Here is a 23,041-nt window from a genome sequence, read left to right as displayed (position 1 = left end):
ACAATTGTATGACTAATACTAAATTCACAACATCAGTTCTATATTTGGTAAATATTTCTTATATCTAATTATTCGTAAACAATTTTTGAGACTGCTAGTACAAACAGTTAAACTTATACTTAGACCCAGTGTTAATTAGCCAATTGATTCAAAATTAATTAAATATTTTATTTGTATTGCATATGACGACGCTTATATGAATTTATTTTTTAATTAAAAATTATTTTTTTTATATGGCAAAAAAGCTATTTAAAATAGGAGGCAATAATAAAAAAAATTTCCAAATCCAAAAAATTTTTTTTAGTTTCAATCAATAATTTTTTAAGACAGCTGTATAGTTGTTTTAAAAATCATCAAATTACCCTTATTACTGAACATTTATTTATTATGCCTTACGTTCATAGAAAAAGCAAATATTTTTCTGTATATGTTTGAACAGAGGTAATGCATAAAATATAACTTCCAAATTAAGTGGATATATAATGCGAGCATAATTAATATATTTACACTATCGTTATAATCAATTATATCTTTCTAATCATGTCATGGAATATTTTCAGTGCAAAGCTCACATACAATCTTGTATCCTTGTAATAGTAAGCTTATGAAGAATCTAATAGCTTGTATAAAATCAATATTTGTTCAAGTATTTTGCCAGTGTTTGGGGTTGCTTGAAAGCTCATTAAACAGTTTGTTTAAGATCATTTTTCATTTTTATTGAGTCTTCTAAGCAATCCTACTATATTGATTAGATTCCAATAAGAAAGTAGTTCTTATAGAGCATAAGCTAGTTACGAGTTTAAAAATATTGTTCTTCCAATTTTTGTATTCTCGTCCCGCGGTAATTGTGTTTTCAGCAACATAAAAATTCTAAAATAATTTTATGCTATGTTCAGACAGCCAAATTTCCTTAGTTTCGGAAAAATGAAACTAAGTTAGTTTCGAAAGTGTTCATACTGCCCAAATTAAGGAAATCATATGTTTTTTGTTTACATATGGAATTTAATGTTGATATGCCGCTTGTAAAAAAAATTATAACTAGAAACTTTCGAAATGTAGAAGGGTTGTTGAAAATGCATTTGGACACTTAAAAGCACGATTTCGACGAATAGGAAAGGGTTTGGACAATAGAATTAATAATGCAAATATTATTGTGAGTGCTTGTTGTGTGTTGCACAGTTTTTTAAATGAAAACAACGACCACATTAATGCACAATGGTTAAAAGAGCTGAAAAATATTGATAAAAACCAACATCCTGATTATTATTATCTTCATTACATTAATTCCAAATACCTGAATTTTGAGGTCATGTTATTTATTTTCGTTTGCACTTCTTTGGGATTGAGCATAAACCCGAGTTGATTTAATGTATCGCTGATTTCTTTATGCACATGCCCGTTCTTGCGTGCACCACGAAAGCCTTCCATATTGCACTCCCAAACCTCCAAAAGTGCATTTTCTGCTGCTTGGGTCCAACCGTACCTTTTTTTATAACTTTTCTTCTCCATCGCCAATGCTTAACTGTTTAAATTTTATTCAAAATATTTTCCCGGTTTTATTAAAGTCAGCTGTTTTTAAAAATACATGTCACTTTTTCGTTATCTCAATTTTATCTTTTGCTTGAAATTTGTTTTTAACATAGTTGCATTTGAAAATTCCCTTAGTTTCATGCTTCGTTTCAGCGAAATTAAAGCTATTTTCCTTAGTTTCGTTTTGACATTGAAACTAAGTTTTGTATGGAAAAAACAACTTAGTTTCGCTGAAACGAAGATGAAACTAAGATTTTTGCGAAACTAAGGTGTGTCTGAACAGCATATTAGTTATTAAATTTTAATTATGCTAATAATAATTACATTGTTAAGAATTTTATTAAATTAATACAATTTATTAGTTATCAACTTAATGTTGTATGTTGGTTTTTTATAGTAATCAATTTTATATGTTGTTATATAATAATAAATAATTATGGAAATATTTTCCAAATATATATGTACTTATGGCGAGTGTGAGAGTTCGAGTAAATTGAGGTAAAGTAAATTGAAATTTCCTAGATATTTTTTGAACTGCTCTTATGTAAATATTTATTTATTGCATTTATTTATTATTTTTAGTTAAAAGTTTTCAAATTTATTTATTTATTTATTTATTAAACCTCTTATAAAATGCAATGGTAATATCTAATTTACCCTACTCGAAATTCTTTTAAATACCAACATTCGCTGCTATACCGACATAATTTACTATTTCCTTCAATTTACTCAAACTCGCACACAACCTATATGTACATTTCTTCAGGCATGTGGTCATAGCCTAATACATAAAATTCATTAGAACTGCGGTTTCATACTCAGTCTGTTTTTTTATTAGATATTTGTTGGCTTGCGATAATTTTGTTTTGCACTGACATTACATTTTGAGAATTCTTTGTTGTCAGCTGTAGTTTTAAAGTTAATCGTCGCATTTCGTTATTTTTACAAGTTTGGCGCATTTTTTTTCTTCGTGCTATATTATACATTTGAATAAAGTGCAACCGTTTATATAAACATAAGACTTAAAAATAGTTGGTAATTAAATTATAGCGCAGCCATACAGAAAATTAGGTGCAAGAAGTGGAAGCATTGCGGTCAAATTTAGTGTGGAAATACGAGCGAAAGCGTAAATAGGCATTTAATTGTGTATAGTTGAGTAATTTGTTGATTATTGCAACTGTAAAATAAAGATAATTTTCATTATATATATATATACAAGTGTCTATATATTTTAACAACGTGAGTCACAAAGAAAATGGCATTTTACAAAACGTTATCTTGTCTTTTTACTATAATATTGGCGACTACAGTTATTGCTGACATCGGCGATAACCTTAAACAATTAAATGTCAATGACATTCAAAACCAGCTTCCTTCGGAACTAGCTAATACAAATTTAACAATGGATGATGCGAAAACCCTTTTAAAGGATAAATGCATAGAGATAGCTGGTAAAGAAAAAGGTGATGAAGCATTTGAAGAAATAATGAACTCATTTGGCGTTTTAAGTGAGTGTTTAACCACCATTATTAACTATACTGCTATTCAAACAGAAATTGAAGAAGCTAGTCCACGTGGAGAATTGGATGTTGTTTTTAATAAATACTGCAAAAAACGGCCGCATGTGATAGAATGCGTTGAAGTGTTTAATAAGAAATTGGTGCCTTGTTTAGATGCAGAAGAGCAGGATAATCAGGAGACAGTTATGAGAATAGTACGCAGCTTGCTAAGTTTCGTATGTCATAAAGGTGGTGACCAAATAGCGCTTTTTATAGCTGAAAAGGGACCAGAATGCTTGGAATCAAAAAGGGATGATATACAACAGTGCCTTAATGATACATTCTCTGATTATGTGCCAAAGGAAGGTTTTCAGAATTTTAAATCTTTACCTAAATTGGTAATGAGCCAGAAACAGTGTAATGATATTGAAAAACTGGAAACATGCATCGTTGAAAGGTTGGAAACTTGTACTGAAATAACACCTGCAAACATTGTGGAGTCAATGTTTCGTTTCATCAAAAATGAAACAATATGTCGCAATACACCATCGGCACATAAACAAAACAGCACCAGTTCATCATCATTATTAGTTACACTTAGCGCAACTGGATTGGCATTCTCATTTGCTGTGATTCAATTGATATCGAAACGATTTTATGTGTAAATTTTAGTCGAAGTGCTTTCAATATTGTATTTGGCAGGGCTTATATACTCTTTGATATTTACTCCTTTGTATATGATATTATATGTAATTAGCTACACTTATTTAGTGTTACACGGGTATTTTTATAGAGAATCATACATATTTAGTTTAAGTACTTAGATCTTATAATTATGCTTATGAAATTATCAAATTTTCTTTAAAATTATATATTATATGTATTGCTGTGGTAGATCGAATAATTTTTATATGATTCAACTTTAGCTTGAGAATAATGAAATGTTTAATAACAGTATTCAAATGAATCTTCAAAATTTCGAATAATTATAAAAGTGTATGTGCTTGTGCTTTTGAAATTAATGTATAATTTTTATATATTCAAATATATATATAAATGTCTTACTGTGCTAAAACGCAAGCTTAGCAAACAGCAATAAGAACAATTTACTTTATGGATCAAGTCAAAGTGATCTTGTACATTAATTTATAAAAATAAGAATGTATTTTTATTCATATACATATATTCAAATTGTTAGTTGTATTGTTTTGTATTTGAGATAGCGGTTATTTGATAAAATTTAAATAAATACATAACGTATGTAACTGCCTCTATGTATTATTTCTAATTTTACAAAAGTACAATTTCGACGAAATAATTTTTAAATGTTGCATTTTTTAAAATAATCATTTAATTAGTTATTTAATTTACAACTGATTGTTTAGACTTTGACCTTTTTCATGTCGCAGTTAGTTGACTTCAATTTTTAATTAATCATTTTCCGGGGCTATCAAACGTGTTTTGTTCTTATTTTTTTATATTTTTATTTTTTGTGTTGTTTACAAATTTCATTTATTATAGGGTTCGCATTTCATGACATAGAGTAACTGCAACGAAGTCAATTTTTAAAATCTAAATATTTGTTTGTCTGTTCTTTGAGGATTATTGTGACAAACCCACTGTAGTTCCATTATGTGACAAACCCACTTTAGCAATTAAAAATGCCAATATAAGTTAAGTGTTCGGTTGATAAATACCGAAGTGAGAGTCTGGCGAGACTCTCACAGAGACACATACTCTGTTCTACTGTTTCCTCTTCTTCGTGACAGAGTGCAGCTGCTATCGTCGCTTGTAATACCAAGATTCAATAGATGCTTTTTTTTACTCCGCAATGTACATTAGTAGCTAGCTAGTTCTGGATTTTGTTCGATTTGGCATGATTTCTTTAGTTTGTCTGGAGGTAATTACATTAACCCAATCAGTCTGAACTGTTTTAACAAAAAAAATAACTGGGTGTGTACTATGATTACTTAGAAAAATGATGGATTACTTTTATCTGGCATTTTTCGGACCATATGAGGCCTCCAGTGTTATTGAATTGAATGAAATATTGTTAGTTGTAGAAGTTAGCTTAGAAGATTCTCTTAGAACACTAGAGTTGTTCACAACTGTTGTTCTTATAATAATAATATAGCTTGTACTCAACGTCAGTAGAAGATCTTAATCAAGCGTATTAGTATGTCTTATGGAATTGGAGCCATACAGATTTTTTATATTGTAGAAAACTAATCAATCTTAACACTATAGAAAATTAATATTTTTTTTCAACATTTATAAACTTAATTGTAAATTCTTCACTTTATGAAAAAGTATTATGATATGCGCTTAAGTTACATATGGCAGTATTACGTTAAGTTAATTTGGCTGGCCGTAAGTTACACATTCACAGATATTTTGGTCTCTAATTATAGCAGTTAGAGTTAAATTTCTATATATATTTGTAGTACGCATCATATACGATGTCAACATTTTTAGCGAATTAATAAGTGCTTGAAGCTCAAGTTCTAAGATCAAGCTACATAAAGAACGTTTGTAAACCATATCTTAATTGGATTTAAATTCAGACCTATAGTGTTGTACTTCGTACCGCCTCTAACTGATTGATTATCAAAATCTGTTGAGGAGCAATTATAGATGTTAGCGTGTTGTTGTGGCCCGGAGAGATCTCAATAGCAGGACATATGGAAGAAATTATGAACAACGAATACATTGGATAGGAAATATATTGGGTATAGGATGGGTGAGAAGAAGAGGAATTATTTGAGATAAGAAAACGATAAGACGTGGGTTTATTAGAGTGTTGGATGTAGAGGGTAACAGTGTGTGTCTTCATAAGGAAATATATGCGGTATACCCTCAACACCTGTTGGAGAGGAAACCTTCAATACTTATACTTAATACAATACAATACTTAACACGGCAAGTTTGAAGGCTCCGCTGGCAATCACAGCACCGAACCTGGGTGCAGTACACTAATCACCCACTTACCTGAAACTATCTGATTACTGCCGAAAACTTTGCTCCTTGTAGGATCTATGGAAACTAATATATATTAGAGTGTATCATGGGACTTTGAAATATGTCTTGTTCTTGTATGATTTGTGCTGTTGCTTGCTTAGCTATCAATTGATTCTGCTGCTAGTTACTTCTCTGCTGGTTCAGGATAGGAATTTCAGAGTTTGTGGGTACGCATCTCTTTGTATTCTGCAATTGCCTTGTTTGATGGTACTCGATTTCTATGCGTCCAATGAACACTTTTCGTACATGATATCGGCACACTTTATCCTGTTCTGTAAAAAATCCTATTACAACCGATCTATTCAGTATGGTGCACAATTTTAAATAAATTATCAAATTTTTTCGTTTCAATGTCTATAAACAATCTGATCTAACATAATATGTTGCGTTACCCTAAAATTGTACGTACTTAGTAACGTACTTTGGAAGTGCTGCTATAATAAGTTATTACAATAATTTTGAAGGCAGTTAGTAAAGATTTCATATTTTAAATTTAGTTATTTGTAATATACTTTATAATGGATTTTTACTAAACGTACGCTTTATTACAGAGTATAAAAACAAGTTTATGTCTACATACATATGTGCGTAATTACTTACACTAGGAACTAGTTTTACATTAAACTCAAGATAATAAAAATTTTTATGTACGTTTGTATATTAATTCCCATAACAATTGTTTAGCGTTTAAATACTCTATTATTTACTAAGATAACAATTTTAGTATTAAAAATTATATATACATACGTATTCGTACAATGTATAGTATTAAGTAAATATGTAGCTGAAAAGCGCACTTGCCTCTTTCATTGCCGAAACGAATTTGCTAATAAAAATTAAAACATCGACTAAAGCTTAATAAATAATTATAATATTTAAATAACATAAAAATCTATTAATGTTAATGCTGCAAAGTACCTAATTAATATATTGTTTTTTGTAATATCTTTAAGTAGGTGGTTCCTTGTGGTCCTCGACTTTGGAAACTTATGTACAGATTAAATATGACAGTACACGATAGCAGTGCGATCTATAATTAAATGATGAACCATAGTTGAACCAACTACTTAATATCAAAAATTGTGATTGTTGGATATAGTATGCATTCTTGAGTTGTGTCGACTTATAGGGCAGTATCAGGTAATGACAGTAATGACAGCTCTTAGTATTAATATTTCATCTTTTAACATGGAAGATTTCATTTTGGCAGGATGATCCTCGTGTGGGAACATATTATACCTGGTTTCGTCGGTTCATCTATTTCGTTTAAAGTATTTTCCAAATTGTTGTTTTTTTGGAAAAGCTTGAAAGTTAATTCCTTTCTTTGTTAACTCGTCTACAATACAGGTTTATATCTCTATATCCTAAAAGTCAAATTGTTAGTATGTTGAAATGCTGAGATATCTCATTAAGAGGTTTGCTCCATTTAACAACTAACTTTGTACTTGAAGATTATATGAACTAACAACCAATTTGTATCTTAATATATATATATATATATAGTTACAATATTTAATATTACTATGTATATTTATAGAATTATGTTTTACTAAAATAGATGTTATTCATATAAATTAATTCAGCGCGCTTTTACAGATTGCACTAACAGAAATGTTAACATTGAATGTACCCAGATTTCTCCCTATGGACTAGATTTCCATTTCTAGTAGCTGGTGTTGATTAGTAGAGTGTTTTATAAAGGGGAATTTTAAGTTTTTCCCTAAAGTTCTTAATACCATATTTTAATTATATTAGTTTGTCTCCTAGTTTATTCTATCTATGTCAAAATAGGGCTCATCGATTTGATGGATTACTGATTTCATATTTTTTGTTAGGTTTACACAGTATTGTAAACACTTATACTATTATTGTTAAAAATTAAAACTATTATTTTAGAAATCTTAAGAAATAATATTTAAATCTAAAACTCTACATAATAACTATCAAGAGTCGTTTGCTCTAAATTCAAGATTTGAAGATTTTATATTGAATTGCCACAAAAAATATTTAAAGATAAAATACGGCTATAATATTTTCAAGCTGGCATTGACTGGTAATGAGTTTTCGAATTAGGTGGTCAGGCGAGTGACACTATTTCAACTTATCTGGTAATCCCATTTTAAATAGGATTTAACTTGAGTCTCTGTCGAGTTAGTGCACCTGGCCACTTTTACTCTTTGATGGCTAGGGGGTTTCTGCAAAATCTCACTCTTCTCATTGACTAATTTATTTAGTCTTCAAAAGCTTCGTGATTATTCGATGACTGATCTAAGACCTGAGTATCGTCCCGTGCGGCTAGAGATTATTCTGAGATTATATAGTGCTAAAAAGGGTAGCCTGTCGGTTTTCGTGAATAGCTTCAGGGCTCTGTCCCTTATGTATTTTTTGACCGGGTCTATTCTAAAGTCTTTTAGCATGTCATTTGTGCGGATGTACCAAGTCACTTTGAAGAGTAAGGTCAACTATTTTAAGTAATTTTTTTTACTAGACTATAAACTAATATAACAAGATATTGAAATTTAAAATTGTATATTTTTGTATGGAACCAATAACAATTAGATGTAAATCTCTTATTTACATTTCCTTATTATTACCCGCTGTTTGTATAATCAATATATAAATTGTATATACTAGTTGATAATAGATGTCATATGTAGTTTTTTGTTAGTAATAAGTAAGTTAGTAAAAAGCCTACAAATTTAAACCTCGATATCTAGAGAAGCAAGCTATATACGCGTACATGTAGCGAATGAAAAAGGTTGCCTAAAATAGCTAACTGTACATAAATTCGTTGTTAAATTGGTTTGCAGGATAAATCGCAAACGTGTCAAGCGAGTTATTTCGATATATTATAATAAGCGAAACGTATAATTTTGTTTTTGTTCTTCCTAAGTGCATTTTATAGACAAATTAGTTAGGTCTAACATAAATACGAATCAATAAGGTCCAACATAAACTAATTAGGTCTATTGAATTACAGTTTTATATTTTAATTGTAATAAACCTAGTATTGTGATCACATTTATATTACCTGCGTATATCATGATTCGAATCATAGTTTCATTTTTTATAATGAATAGAACTTTTTATAATAAAGGCTTTAACTTAAAGGAGTTTTAATTGATAAAAAAAACCGAAGTATAAAAAAAATTAAAGCTTGTAGATTAGTTATAATTTTTGTTTTTACTATAATATAGTAGTGTATATAACTATCGTGAACGTTTCGAAGTTTGTTTGATTTCTTCTTTAGGGCGAAGTATTATTATATATTGAATTATAATAATACTCCACACTGAGGAAGAGATTAAACAAAATTCAAAACGTCGGCTATAGTTATTTGGTTGGTAACCAAATAATAAAAAAAAAAATTAAAAACTAAGCTATAAGCTTTAATTTTTTCACTTCTGCCTTTTCATCATTTAAAAATGATTAGTTTTAATTCGATTTCATTTACTTATTTTAAACTTAATATAAAACATTATAAAAATGGATCTTTAATTTTATAATAAAACTACAAATGCTTTTAAATAAAAATAAGTTTCCACGTTCTCTTACAAATTTTATAAGTCGAATTGTTTATTATATATTATTTTATCTTATTAAAAACATTTCAGCAATTATATTTAAATACATATCAGTAATAATTCTAAGTTTTTTTTATTTATAACAAACCAATCTATAAGTTTTAGGTTTGTTTTGACATCCAATGTGGAATAATAAAATAAAATAAAAATAAAATCTGAATAATATTACTCTTAAATTATACCCCAATATAAGAAAATATCATTCATATTGGATCACGTATAAAAAATCACTTAAATACTAATTTAAGTTTAAATTAAGTTAATTATGAGAAAGAATTAACTTCACACATTAATATGTATACAAAAATAAATTGTATATATGTAAGTATTCACAGGAAAGTATACACTTCATTTGTAGAGGTCAGTTATGTTCCAATTGTAATTATTTTAATGGCACCCGCAACTTTTCACTATCATATTTTTGTATTTTTTCAAATTAACATTTTCTTCATTGAGATGGTAAAGTACCGGAAGTGCACCTAGGCGAGTAGGAGCACAGCATGGCTTCGGTACTTTTTTCGGTTCCATAAGATGCACTAGAGTTTGTACAATAGCATGATTTGTAGCATTCATATGTGCATTCAAAGGAAAATTGCATTCACCGGCACAGTAAAAGGCACCATAACCCTCAGGTGCTATAATCCAGTCCTGTTAAAATATAGGAATAAAAATATTTGAAAAATGAATTTTATGGATATGAATATTATATAGCTTACATGCCAGCCTAAATCTTTGAAATCAATATATAATGTCTGAATTTGACAGCTTCGCATACTCTCCACCGGTCCTTCAAATAGTGGATTAACCATTTCTGATTTTTTTCTTCTGCGTACGTGTTGTGTGTTACGTTTCTTACGGCTATGTGTTTTTGCTGTTTTGATAAGCTATAAAAAATTTAACATAAATAATATATATAAATAAAAGCATGATTTTTATATGCTCACCTCAGGACCTCTGAAAAATCCAATCATAAATGGCTGATATTCATCATCACTTGTACCTTTTGGATGTACTAAACCAATATCATCAAGTTTTACTTCTCGTTCAGGCTTATGCACTGCATGAGCGCCAATATAAAGACCTTTGTTTTCTTCTTGATTTTTGAGCCATAGTGCTAGACCTTCTGTTACATTCAATTCTAGCCAACCTTGATAATCAGAAGTTGTATTTACCGATGATAATATTTCTAGTTCTCTTTGGCCATCCATATTTACAATGGAATAAACACTTATTGTAAACTCTTTGTTACTAGTCATCCATTTGCCATGTGCTGGATTTTGATAAATTCGCAGCTCGGCCATCATTAAGTAATTATTATCAGGCACATTTTCATCGGAAACATCAAACCAAAGCCGTCGTCCATGCTCATGCCGTACTTCGTCTACATGGTGGTCTAGATGGAATGCAAAAAAACAAAAACAGAGAAAAAAAAACAAAACATGAGTAACTAAAATCATCGTAGGTAGGTAGAAGATTTTAAGCTAAGCTTTGATTGCGCTTGAAAACACAAGCAACAGCAAAGGAGGAACTTTGTGAAAATAACAAGTCATAAGTTCGTGATTACCCAGCAGTAAAAATTTGGACCATTATTTAAATGTGTTAAAAGGTACAAAAATATTTAAAAAGTATTCCGTCCAACATTGAAACGGCCGTTTTAAATTATTTATTGTTTATTTTCTTTTTCCTAACAGTGTTTAAATTTTTTTAACACCTCCAAATAGTGCGCAGTAGAGAAACTCCGTTTCATATACAATCACAGACAAAGTGTCAAAAGATTTGTTTATAATTCACTATACCAAAGGGATTATTACAACACAGATCTAAGTTAAGAAACCCTAAGTTAAGAATTTTAAACGTTATAACTTCAAGTAAATGTCATTTCAGTCTTAAATCAACAATAAAATTGGGATAAAATCCCAAAACTAAAAGTTAAAGTATTAGAAATGACTTCTGTTCCACAGATAATGTATAAAGTGCAGCCTTAAGTTTAAGTAATATTTACTATAAGTGGTGTAGCTAAGCGCAAGTCCCTTGGTTAGGTTAGGTTAGGGGATCCACTTAGGCCTATTGGTGTTGCCGTATATAGAGGAAAACGCAGAGTTTAAAACCACCTAGAACTTTTGGCGAAGCTTAAAATGCTAGGTCTTGTAATTGATCAACATTCTCAAGAAAGGAGGCTCCTCAAGTGTCGAGTCGCCATCGTGCATGAGCTGGACAAAGGGAGAGTAGAGTAGTAGTAGGCACTCTCATCGTCTTCCGCACAGCTGCGGTAGATATGATTGAAAGGAAGATTCAATCTTTTAGCATGGTTGCCTAGTTTGCAGTAACCTGTGAGAAAACCTACCATAAGACTGATATCTCTACGGGGCATCTAAATGAGAATATTAGATTTCCTTTTAGTAGAAAGTGGCCAGATTGCATACAGATGCCTGCATATCATTGAGTCTTCCTATCTTTTATTAAAAATTTCAGCACAGAAAGCCCCCTAATTTAATCTATATTAACATTAATCGACTAAATTTTAATTTAGGATTTTGATGTAATTCCTTGAAAACTGTAGAGTGAATTTCTCTGCCATTGAGCGTTTAAGCAAAAAAAAAAGAATGTGAACTATTGATACGTTAGGACCTCTTATTTTTAAAAGCAAGTTATGGTATACAAATATGATAAATTATCCTATATATTTATAGAGATGTTTGGAATTTACTATATATTTACTAATTTTTTGCTTATAAAAAATCAAAACAAACCAAAGGGTATAGATATAAAAAGTATCTACATTAGTATTATTTGAAAAACTCAAATAACCCTAATAAAATCCAATAAATATAAACACAAATTTTTTTTGTAAAAATATTCTAACTTACTTTTATTTAGGAACGTCATTATAATATCACTTTGATCGATAGCTTTCTTATCTAGATCGGTTATAAAATTCTCTTGTTCTTGTAGATCTCGTTTCGAGCGAGAGAGAGATTCTGCGGTTTCTTCCTCTGTCAATCTATGGTAAACATCAAGCAAAAATTGCGGTGCAGATTTTCTGAAAATAAAAAAATTTTAAATATTTTATTAGGGAAGATATTTTAATTTTCTGAATTTATTAAATATAGTTTTTGCATAAAGACATAAGCCATTTCATCATTTCGATGGTATTATTATTTTGTTCTAACTTTACTTTAAATTATATAAAAATCGGAAATATACAGATTTAAAGATTGAAGGGATTCACTAGGTGGCAAAGCGTTCTAGTCTTTAATAAAAATAATATGTATTACTATAATAAGGAACAGTATTACTCCAATAAATGATAATACATAAATGCATATGAAAATTACATACAGATTATATTCTGTATGATTTGATACATATCTAGAAATCAAAAACAGAAACAGATACATCATAAATAAAATAATAATATATGTATATAAAATTGTTTTAATTCCAAAAATTAAATAAATAAAAAATAAAATTATAAATGTTTCAAATTAAATATTTCATAAATATTATATATAAAACAATGCACTCATTTGTCATCACTACAAATCCAGTTGTGCATTAGTCGAAATGTTATTACTAATTTTGGTTTATTATATTTAAATTATCACAACATTAATGGTCGATAATATATTAAAGAAAAGTCTTACACTCACGCATGCGTATTCGATGACGCACCCTTAAACTGGTATATTCGTCAGAGGAAAAAAAGATACGCCCACTTAAAGAGGATATTATTTTATGGAAATGTTAAAAATTTTTGAAGAAGTAAAGCTTTTGAAGGTTCGCAACTTTAATAGACTTTCGATACTAACTTTTTAAAATATCAACTTCTTCAACTAATTGTTATTACAATTGTTGTTGTTACTAATTGTTGTTACAAGTTCACTTTCGAAGACTTAGATGTGAACTTAAGAGTACTTCTTACTTTGTGAAACTCTTTACAGATTTTAGACATAATAAAAAAAGTTATTTGGTTTTATTAATTCGTAAATAATTTATTTTTGATATTCAAGTTAAATTTCAAATATTTATAGCCTTTAACATTTTATTAGTATTACTTTTTAAAACCGACACGAAGAGCGTTTGTTGAATAATTTCTACACACAACCAAAATTTACATTAACATTATATTTCTTACGTTATTTGATCATCCTTATATAGATAGCTGATTCAAAAAGTGTTACTAAAAAGCACTTGAGTGCTATTTTGTGCCATATTAAGCAAAATTGGTTCATTTTTATAATATTCTAATGCAGTAATTAATGTTTTTTTTTAAATTAAATAAGCCGTGATAAATGCGACACAAAAATATTGGGATTGCGACACAAAACTTGAGATTGTATATAATACCCAATTAATAAGGATATTATTTCTGGGACTGTTACAAATATTTGAAGAAGTAAAGCTTTCAAGGGTATGCAAATGTAGTAGAGCTTTACTTTTTCAAATATTTTTAACGGTGCCAGAAATAATATATGTTTTTATTATAGAACACATATTCAATGTCAAAAACTAAAATGTAAAATAGTCGAATTTGATAGTCGAGCTAAATGTCAAATATTTCTAGAACTTCTTCAATGGTAGGTTGCAGACGAGAGAAGGTAGGTTGAACACAAACCATATTCAGATGGGTTTTTAAAAGAAATACGGAACACATAGTGAAAGTTATTGACGTGACCACCGAGGAAAGAACGATACATAATAAGTTTAGTTCAAAAGCTATCATATTTGTCAATCTATTTGATTTAATGTAATATAATATACACCCAATATTATATATATACTATGTATAAATTTACATTTATTTGTATAAAAATTTATTTAAACACTTATAAATCAAACTATATGGACAAATCACTTGAAACTGCTCATAGACAATTTGTCAGCAAAATTAATCGGTTTAATGAGTATACAAAATTTGTAATATAAACACTTAATGTAGTGTATATGTGTGAGATATGTTTATTTTTTGTTTTATAGGAGATTAATATTCAAATTATATTATACAATTTCACCTAAACTATATAAATTGTCTATTTAATCGAAATTGCTTTCAAACGCTAGGAATACGAATTGCACCACTCATGTTTATATTGTGACGTCACATATATAGCGACCTCTTAGGAGCTATAAACATTTTTCTTTATAATCTTTATTATAAGGTATAAGGTAAACAAATTCAATTTTATTTTATTAATAGTATTTTATTATTAGTATATTATAGTTTGTGATATGTATATTAATACACTGATTAATGTCATATGAGTGTGTTAAAAATGTCATATCACTAAAATTGCGACTTAATTTTATTTTTCAAGCCGATGATGACATCTTTGAGAATTCTAGTAAATGTAAAAACAAAAAATAAATTTTTTTATTGCACACTTCAAAAATCTTCAACTACCTTACAAAGTCAAAGACCAGAGTTGAACTCTGTTAATTTTAAAGAGCGGATTAATTATGTTTTCGTAGCATAAGATGAGGATTGTCTTGTCAGTCGGGAAAGACATGACTACAAATTTTTGGTATAGCAAACGGATATTGTTAATTAACTACCTTGAAAAAAGCTGCACAATGACTGGAACATACTATAGGTATGTTCACGTACTATCACTCTGATAGTACGGTATTTGTCTGTTAAAACTGTGGTGCACATTGTCTATATTCAAATGCTACTCGTATTGAGGTTTGGACTAAAAACACTCTTAAGCCTTTAAAAACTAATATAATAAAAAAATTATGTGTTACGGAAAAAGCACTGGCTTTCTACATGATGCCTAAAGAAAAGCTCAATTTAATCTGGTATTGCTAAGGACCAATGGTCAATGTTTAGCATAACACCTACTAAATTAACCTAACTTAATTTTAACTTAATATACCAAAAAAGAAACATTGTCATTTACCAAGGAATAGGGTTTGTTTGACAATGCTATCACAATGCTCCGGGTGACACTCAGACAGGAGTTATGATGCAATGCGATTTTTTAGAGTTCAGTGAATTAATTTAATTGTTAATTTAAAAAAAATATATGCCAATGTTAGCCAGTCTCATGGAAAATGAACTTACTTCAGTCCTAAGAAATAGGTGAGTTGTGATAAGGGAACATTAAAATTGTAATAAAAAGTTTTGGAATCTGATTGTTATCACAACGGTAAAATTGTGGTTAAATAAGTTGGAACCTCGTAGTAAACACGACAAAAAAATATTGGAAAACTTGGAATTGTATATACGAGGAATGTTTGATAAATCAGTGATGTATGAAATAACAAATAAAAATTTTATTTAGTGATGACTGGTGTAATTATGTTATTATCATTAATTTATAGTAAAAATCTGGGATTTAATGTATTTTTAACAATCATATTGTAGTTGCTAAATAAAATCTATAAATCTGAATTTAATAACATTTGAATATAAAAATGCTCAAAATTATTATTTATGGTACTTACCTTAATGACAGATGTGAATGCTTCCGTCGGGGTCTTTCAGCTAAACCTAAAAATTCCAATATTTCATATGAAACATGAATTTTGTCATCCTCATCCAAAGTACGTTGCATCACTGTTTGATCGAGTCCATTGTCGATGTAGATACCCGATTGACTCGCACTTACTAATATATTTTTTATACTTAAATTACTTAAAAGTATTACTAAAATCGGTAATAAAATTAATCTCTTCCATTGGAGCATCATTTTGAACCGATTATGATGGCGCCACAGTTTATTAGTCAATATTTTGCACCACATATTATTCACTCCTGTGTTACGTAGAACGAACTCAAGATTTTTCTTGCTTTTCAACAAATCGTGTATGTTAAAGTTTTCATCTTAACACAACAAACTCAACTGATGTATTCGCACGGAAAAACTACGGAAAATATCAAATCAAATTTCGAACGCAATAAATTAAATGTTTAAGTGTTTTTATTTTTGTTAATTTTACGTTGAAATTATTGTTTACATTTAAAACAAATTATAAAAGGTGCATTAAATCCCAACAGACATTTGGCAGAATTTTTTTTTTCATTTTTTCAAATAAATTTTCTAAAAAGTGAGATACAATATTTTTAAGCTTTGAGTTTATAAATAGCATTCAACAAATTCTACATCTGTTGAATTTCTAGTTCAGCTTAGAATAAATTAAGAAACTAAACTTTGTAACCACTTCATGGCACATACAAGATACAAGATACAAGATACAAGATACCGAGATACAAGTATGTATAAGAAATATTTGCAAGTATGAAAAAAAAAAACAAATACGTAAAGTATGGATTAAAAATAAAATACATTGAATGTTCCTTTACTATAAAACTTCTTTAAAATAAATAAACTAAACAGTATCTTAAATCACTCGGCCATATCTCTAGCATTAGCATTGACCAGATTCTTGCCTTTATAAATGCCTCTGGCTGGTTCTAGCTTGACCTACTCTCTACCACCCACTATTACGAGGTTTTATGAATTCAAAACGGCTTGTTTTAGCTAATTGAGAAGGACTCGTTCCTATCTCCACCACAACTAACTAGAACCTTAAATAGTGGTCTAATAATTTTAGTGAAGCATAACGAGTGTTTAAATAAAATAGAGTTTTTGATTATTTCAGTTAATTTTCAGTTATGTAGAAGTATGCTTCAGACTAATGTAATAATAACAGTGCAACAGATAATGGAATAGAGGAAACCAATACAGTCACATCCAATTACCCACATATCTATCCAGGAGTATGCAAAATGAAATTAAAGTCTACTTATTCATCTGATCATATCACGTTGGCATTCTTAGTTAAGTTTTTTCATTTGATAAAATAAAATATTTACAAATAAAACAGGTTTCATTTATCTGATTATGTACATATAAAAAAATATAAATATAACTGAGAATAAAAAAAAAATTATTATCAAATATGCCGCTACTTCAATAGACAAAATTTCATAATTCTTGCCAATAGATTAGAATTATTTCTTGCAAGATATTTTGGTTTATAATAGAATAAAGTAATTAATTTAGGTCAGAGAGATTTTATCTATTTGTAGAATAATAATTTTCTTGTTAATTGTCTGTGGGATTTTATTCCATAGAAAACTCGCAATAATTTTTAACTGCACTATAATTTTACAATAAGTAATTTTTATTCAATGGAAATTAAAGATCAGTTTGTCTTATCATAGAAGAAAGTATTGTATGCCTTTGTGGTTTCATATTTTGTATTTCGACAGAGAGATTTCCAAAAAAAGTTTATATATAATTTAGAATTACAACTTATCTTAAAACACAGTCGTGACTAGATATTTTAAATAATTATGAAACAATGTCTGCTTCCACTTTCGAAAAGTTTTCAGTTTTAAGTTAATATAAAAATACACTGAGAAAGCATTTTTAATACAATTTATGTTTAATTTTATTTAAAAAATATATGTGTCTAACACCTAACATTTATTTTTTTGAAAATAATCCCTTTAAATTCTTTGAATTTTTTTATTAAAGTTTTCTTTATTTGCATTCATACTCTTCGTCACACTCCATCGATCCAGTAGATAATAAATCGTATTGCTTGTTACGTGTCAATATACTTTGAGAAATATTGTGGACCTACATTTTAAGTACATTGTTCCACGACTGCATTCTTAACGTCAATTTTTTTTTAAAATAATCGGTGTGAATTCTTCGAAATCTTTATTAAACTTTCATTGTTGGATCTATTCTCTACGTCACAATCATATTTCTAGAACCAGTAGACAATTGATGATATTGTTTATCACGTATCAATATACTTTGAGAAATATTGTGGACCCATATATATTGTTTTAGGATTGAACTCTTGACGTCAATTTTTTTGAAAGTAAACTGTATCAATTCTCAATTCTTCTAGTATTTTTATTTAATTAAGTGAAAGTGACGGCAATATAAACAAATAAATAAATAAAAAGAATTATAAAAAAGAAAAAGAATAATGTAGAAATTGAAGGTAATTGGGGGTAATTAGTTCATCTTAATTATGAAATTAATTAATTATGAAAAACAAAAAAGCTAAAACTACCTATCAAACTACCTATTAGTTGAAAATTTAAAAACTGTAACGGTTTGACTCTTTAAGTTGAAAATTTCACGACTATGTCTACCATCAAGGGTTGACCGAGTCATGACTGCATATACCTATACTTTGTACTCAAAACAAAAATGGAATATAGATATCAATTTTTATAAAAATACAATATAATCAATAGCTTTGAATTTTTAAATAGATATTTAAATTGAATTATTATTTTTGAATTATTATTTATATAATTACAATCAAACTTCCATAACTCGAACTTTTATAACTCTAATTTTCTATAACTCAAACTAAATAGAGTATGACAGGGCTTAGAGAGCAAGTTACATAAAATTCTTTAATTCAAATTCTCCATAAATGGTACTTCGAGTTATGGAAGTTTGACTGTAATCATATTAATTAATATATTCATATTAGGAGTTAATACTCCGAAGAAAGTCACAGTGCATAGGATGGATAGATTGTGTCTACAAAATGCTAAGTTAGAGAATATGAAAAAGATATTGAAATCATATATGAGAGTGACCGACCAACACTGTGTTGTGATAACGTGAAAAATATCCTAAAAACGATACCCAAACAACTACAGCTGATATTGATTGTGATATTTAAACAATTTCATAACAATAATTATGTTCTATTGCAATATTAGATGGCTCTTATTTTGATTAGACATACTTATTATTAGAAAAACATACTTGTTTTAATGAAAGACAATATATTGTTATACCAAACTACTTATTTACTATTATATGTTGGCTAACGTACACCTCCGTGATACGCTATTAATCACTTTGATTAAATAAAGTTCTTTTAAATGTTTCTTTATGATCATTAAATTCTTTAAGAGAGGCTTCTGAGACCAGTGCGTTGAAATTAAAATCTTATTTTATCACAGTAATATATTCGTCTACTTTCCAAAGAGTAAATACATTTTGAATAATCTGCAAATCTTATTAAAAATTGTATATAACAAATAAATCAGAAAATAATTTATGTTGTAGTACTATCATTGAGAAAAAGGAAGAAAAGAACTGATGTCAGTTAGACAAAAACCTATGATTTTGCTACATGTTGCATGATCAGTAATATCTGTTAGAATCCTTGGGTTAACTATAGAATATATGAAGAATATGCATAAAAACAATAAACCCTATAGATTATATTTCATTTATGCCCTGGTTTCGAGAGAACAAGAATAAAATCTTTGAAAAGTTAGCAACATTTCGGAAAAATGCTATATTTGAAATAATTCATAATTTTTATAGTCTTTTAATCATTCTGTAATAGGCTAACATGCAACTATCATAGCATTAATTCTAAAGAAAATAAAAAAGCAGTGACCTCAGGGCACATTGATTTTTTAGGAAGAATTTTCGAAGAACAACAAAAAAATGTTCTTGACTTATAGCTAAGTTTCCGATAGAATCTATGCGAACTCTTTGGGCAAACTATTATTCTGATTGCTAGATACCTGATAGAATTCATGCGATGATAAATTGTTATATTGACATCTACTTCTATATATTTTTTGATATTTAGTACCAGAAAAACTTGGAAAATACGTAGTATGTTATATACGTATATAACAAAAGAAGAATATTGTATTACGTATGTATTCATATTATTTGCTAATTCATTAGGTTTATTTGAATAGAATTTTTCGTTTACATAAGTCGAGGATATTATAGCCTTTTAACACTAGACAATGTACCTTAAAATGGTTTAGTGTTCGATTAATTATTTTCTACTAGATCTATTCTTTAATTTTCTTTTCATTACCAATATTAAATCTATATCTATAAGCCTGACTAACATCCCAAATATAATTCTTAGAAGAATAATCTGCTTTATCAAAGGCTCAGCGTGATCTCTAGAACAAAGTCTTAAGGCTTATATCCAGGTGTCTTAATAAAAGTGGCTTATGTGCTACTGGGAGTGCAAAAAGAACTCTGTCGCTGCCAAAATTTAATAGTAAAAGAATTAAGGAATTTGTGCACCTTCACTGCTATACGTTAGTCTAACTGAAACTAGATTATATATATATATATTTAAATATCTCTGGTTAGATCTTTGTTTCGGGAAGAGTTATCATAAGTTATCATAAGTAATTTAGAAAGAATTTTTATTGTTTATGTTGAAGCTATTTGAGCCAGTGCACTTGAGCACTTTTACTCTTTATTAACTCGAGGTATTTTCAAAAAATTCTTCTTTACGTCTTGACTGGATTAATGTTTATCACTTCATCAGACTAAGCAATAATTGACCTTATATCATAAGGTCAATTATTTATTTGATTATGTATTTAATAATATTTGTTGTAATTAATTTTTGTTGTCTTTTTATTTCTGTTTGAGTCCTTTTAATTTTTATATTTCTAAATATAGTAGGAATGAATTGATATTGAATATATTGCACATATATTTAAATATATTTCTTTGAATAAATTTTTGAGGGGACTTCAACCTCTCAAGTTCGCCTGACTACATGCCTGTATATAAGTATATTTATTATTATAGTATACAAAAATAAGTTATTTTTTAGCATAATGTCTACTTCTGAATCGATGTAAAATTTCGCTGCTGATCAGTGGTCTATATAAGTGGGGGTTTTGGGGTTTAAACCCTCTCTAAAATATTTTGGACCATTTTATACTGGATATTAATGATTTTTTTAGGTAAATTTTTTCATAATCATATTTTTTCAGTGTTCGAAACCGAGTCTAGATTTAAAAGATATATAGCGATACCAGCAGATTAGAATCTTTCAAGCCAGTTAATGTTAATAAAGTTTACTTAAGATATATGTGTAATAATTGAATTTTAAAAGATAGTTCACTTTAATATCAGAAAGTAAGTTCTGCCTCGCAATAGTAATAACGCTAAAAAATGTTAGCCAAAAACTAACGAGTTGTTTAGGAGTTTCTTTGGTGTTATATTCCATTTATTTTCTGCATTCGTACTGCGGGTGATATATAACAAATTCTATTAGGTTTGTTTGTATATTATTAACTAAAAATTTCAATCAATAACTCGGATAGTCATCTGCTTATAATACATATAAATACTGAATAGTTTTCAAGACCCCCTTTCTTTTACCCCTTTAAAAGAGTCTCTGTATACCGCTGCTGCCACTGTTCACCGAATATCTTAGTTGTTTAACAACTAAAAAGTTATTGTACGAAAAAGAATTTCGTTTGCCAGACAACACGCGCGCTTTTAATATTTACTTCAGTATACTTCCCGAGTACTTTATAATCTATAATATATGGCACATGCAACAAGATCGTGTTGTATAATTTAATTAATTGATATACACAGAATTGAAATGTAAACAATGGAAAAGTGGCGAAAGTAATGGTATATGGTATAACAAAATCTTTATATACAATTATATATATCCACAAAACTATAAGTATGTGAGTAGTTCAATGTAGCCTCTTCGATGTTTGAGCTACATATATTATACGGATGCGGCTGTCGATGATTTCAATGAAGCTGCTTTTGTTTATTGCTGCTTTTGTTGAGCAAAAACGCAATACTTCTGATTAATTTTACAATAAAAATAATTAAAATAATAATACTAATAAGAATAATAGGCTTTTACGTTTTTTACTTTATATTTCATTAGTATTCCGCGATGATATTTCGCTTTCAAATAGGAAAGCTGTACGTAGTTGTATTTCAATGGGAGTGCCTTCGAGGAGAATTGAATTTCTTTATGAGTATTTCACACAAATTTATTTAACACAAAAGCCACACAAGCAACCATTTTTCCATTTTTCCATAAAACATTTTTTATGTTTTAATTATTATTAATAATCTTTTATTGCATAATTAGAGTAATAAAGTTTATTTCATGCACTTAATACACAAACTAATTCCATGAATCGCACGATTTATAATTTTTTGAAAAGAATTCTTTAAGAAAAAAACATTTGCCTAATGTCGATAAATGAGCAAACCGAAAAAGACGTCCGTTAACGATAGTGCATTGCGCAGAGGTTCAGAAATAACTGATGAGAGACTTTAAAAATTGTGTGTAAATAAAAAACAAGCTAAACTAAACTAACTTGTATTATAGAATCTCGAACCGGCACTCTTTTGCCACCGATATACTAACACACTAAAGATACTTTTCTGTGTGTATAAGATACAAGCTCCACATTGCAAAGATACTCGCTCGCAATGTTTGTGCTATTATTGTAATCGTCTTATAAACTAACGTCTAAACAAATGCAGAAGGCCAGGTATTTATTGTTTCAATAAGAAACACTGGAGAGTTTTATCTCCGTGAAAACAGAAGCAGATACGTGCCTATATACGTACGAGTATCTGCGCAAGTTGTGCGGATGGA

The 23,041-nt window shown here is 28.7% G+C and overlaps 2 protein-coding genes across 2 annotated transcripts; one reads left to right on the top strand and one right to left on the bottom strand.

Annotated features, from left to right (window-relative positions):
* The first annotated feature begins 2,404 nt into the window (after positions 1 to 2,404).
* On the top strand, positions 2,405 to 4,296 carry LOC119670514 (27 kDa hemolymph protein). Its single transcript, XM_038080793.1, has one exon. It carries the CDS (start codon positions 2,786 to 2,788, stop codon positions 3,692 to 3,694), a length of 909 nt encoding a protein of 302 aa, XP_037936721.1. The 5' UTR covers positions 2,405 to 2,785; the 3' UTR covers positions 3,695 to 4,296.
* A 5,307-nt stretch (positions 4,297 to 9,603) lies between these two features.
* On the bottom strand, positions 9,604 to 22,702 carry LOC119670513 (protein 60A-like). The gene is made up of 6 exons (XM_038080792.1): positions 22,301 to 22,702; positions 16,079 to 16,498; positions 12,499 to 12,671; positions 10,576 to 11,024; positions 10,348 to 10,515; positions 9,604 to 10,279 (listed from the first exon to the last, which is right to left on the bottom strand). Exons 2-6 carry the CDS (start codon positions 16,375 to 16,377, stop codon positions 10,019 to 10,021), a joined length of 1,350 nt encoding a protein of 449 aa, XP_037936720.1. The 5' UTR covers positions 16,378 to 16,498; positions 22,301 to 22,702; the 3' UTR covers positions 9,604 to 10,018.
* Positions 22,703 to 23,041: the final 339 nt, after the last annotated feature.

This window comes from Teleopsis dalmanni, chromosome 1 (assembly GCF_002237135.1).
Source record: "Teleopsis dalmanni isolate 2A chromosome 1, ASM223713v2, whole genome shotgun sequence".
NCBI lineage: Eukaryota > Metazoa > Arthropoda > Insecta > Diptera > Diopsidae > Teleopsis > Teleopsis dalmanni.
This window is presented reverse-complemented; position numbering and strand designations above follow the sequence as displayed.

Excerpts from the sequence above, each read along its gene's own strand:
- LOC119670513 (XM_038080792.1), bottom strand. The coding sequence starts at position 16,377 with ATGTGGTGCAAAATATTGACTAATAAACTGTGGCGCCATCATAATCGG. Across the intron at positions 11,025-12,498 it reads AATGACGTTCCTAAATAAAA|ACCACCATGTAGACGAAGTA; the intron begins GTAAGTTAGAAT and ends CATTCCATCTAG. Across the intron at positions 10,280-10,347 it reads TCAAAGATTTAGGCTGGCAT|GACTGGATTATAGCACCTGA; the intron begins GTAAGCTATATA and ends ATATTTTAACAG.
- LOC119670514 (XM_038080793.1), top strand. The coding sequence starts at position 2,786 with ATGGCATTTTACAAAACGTTATCTTGTCTTTTTACTATAATATTGGCG.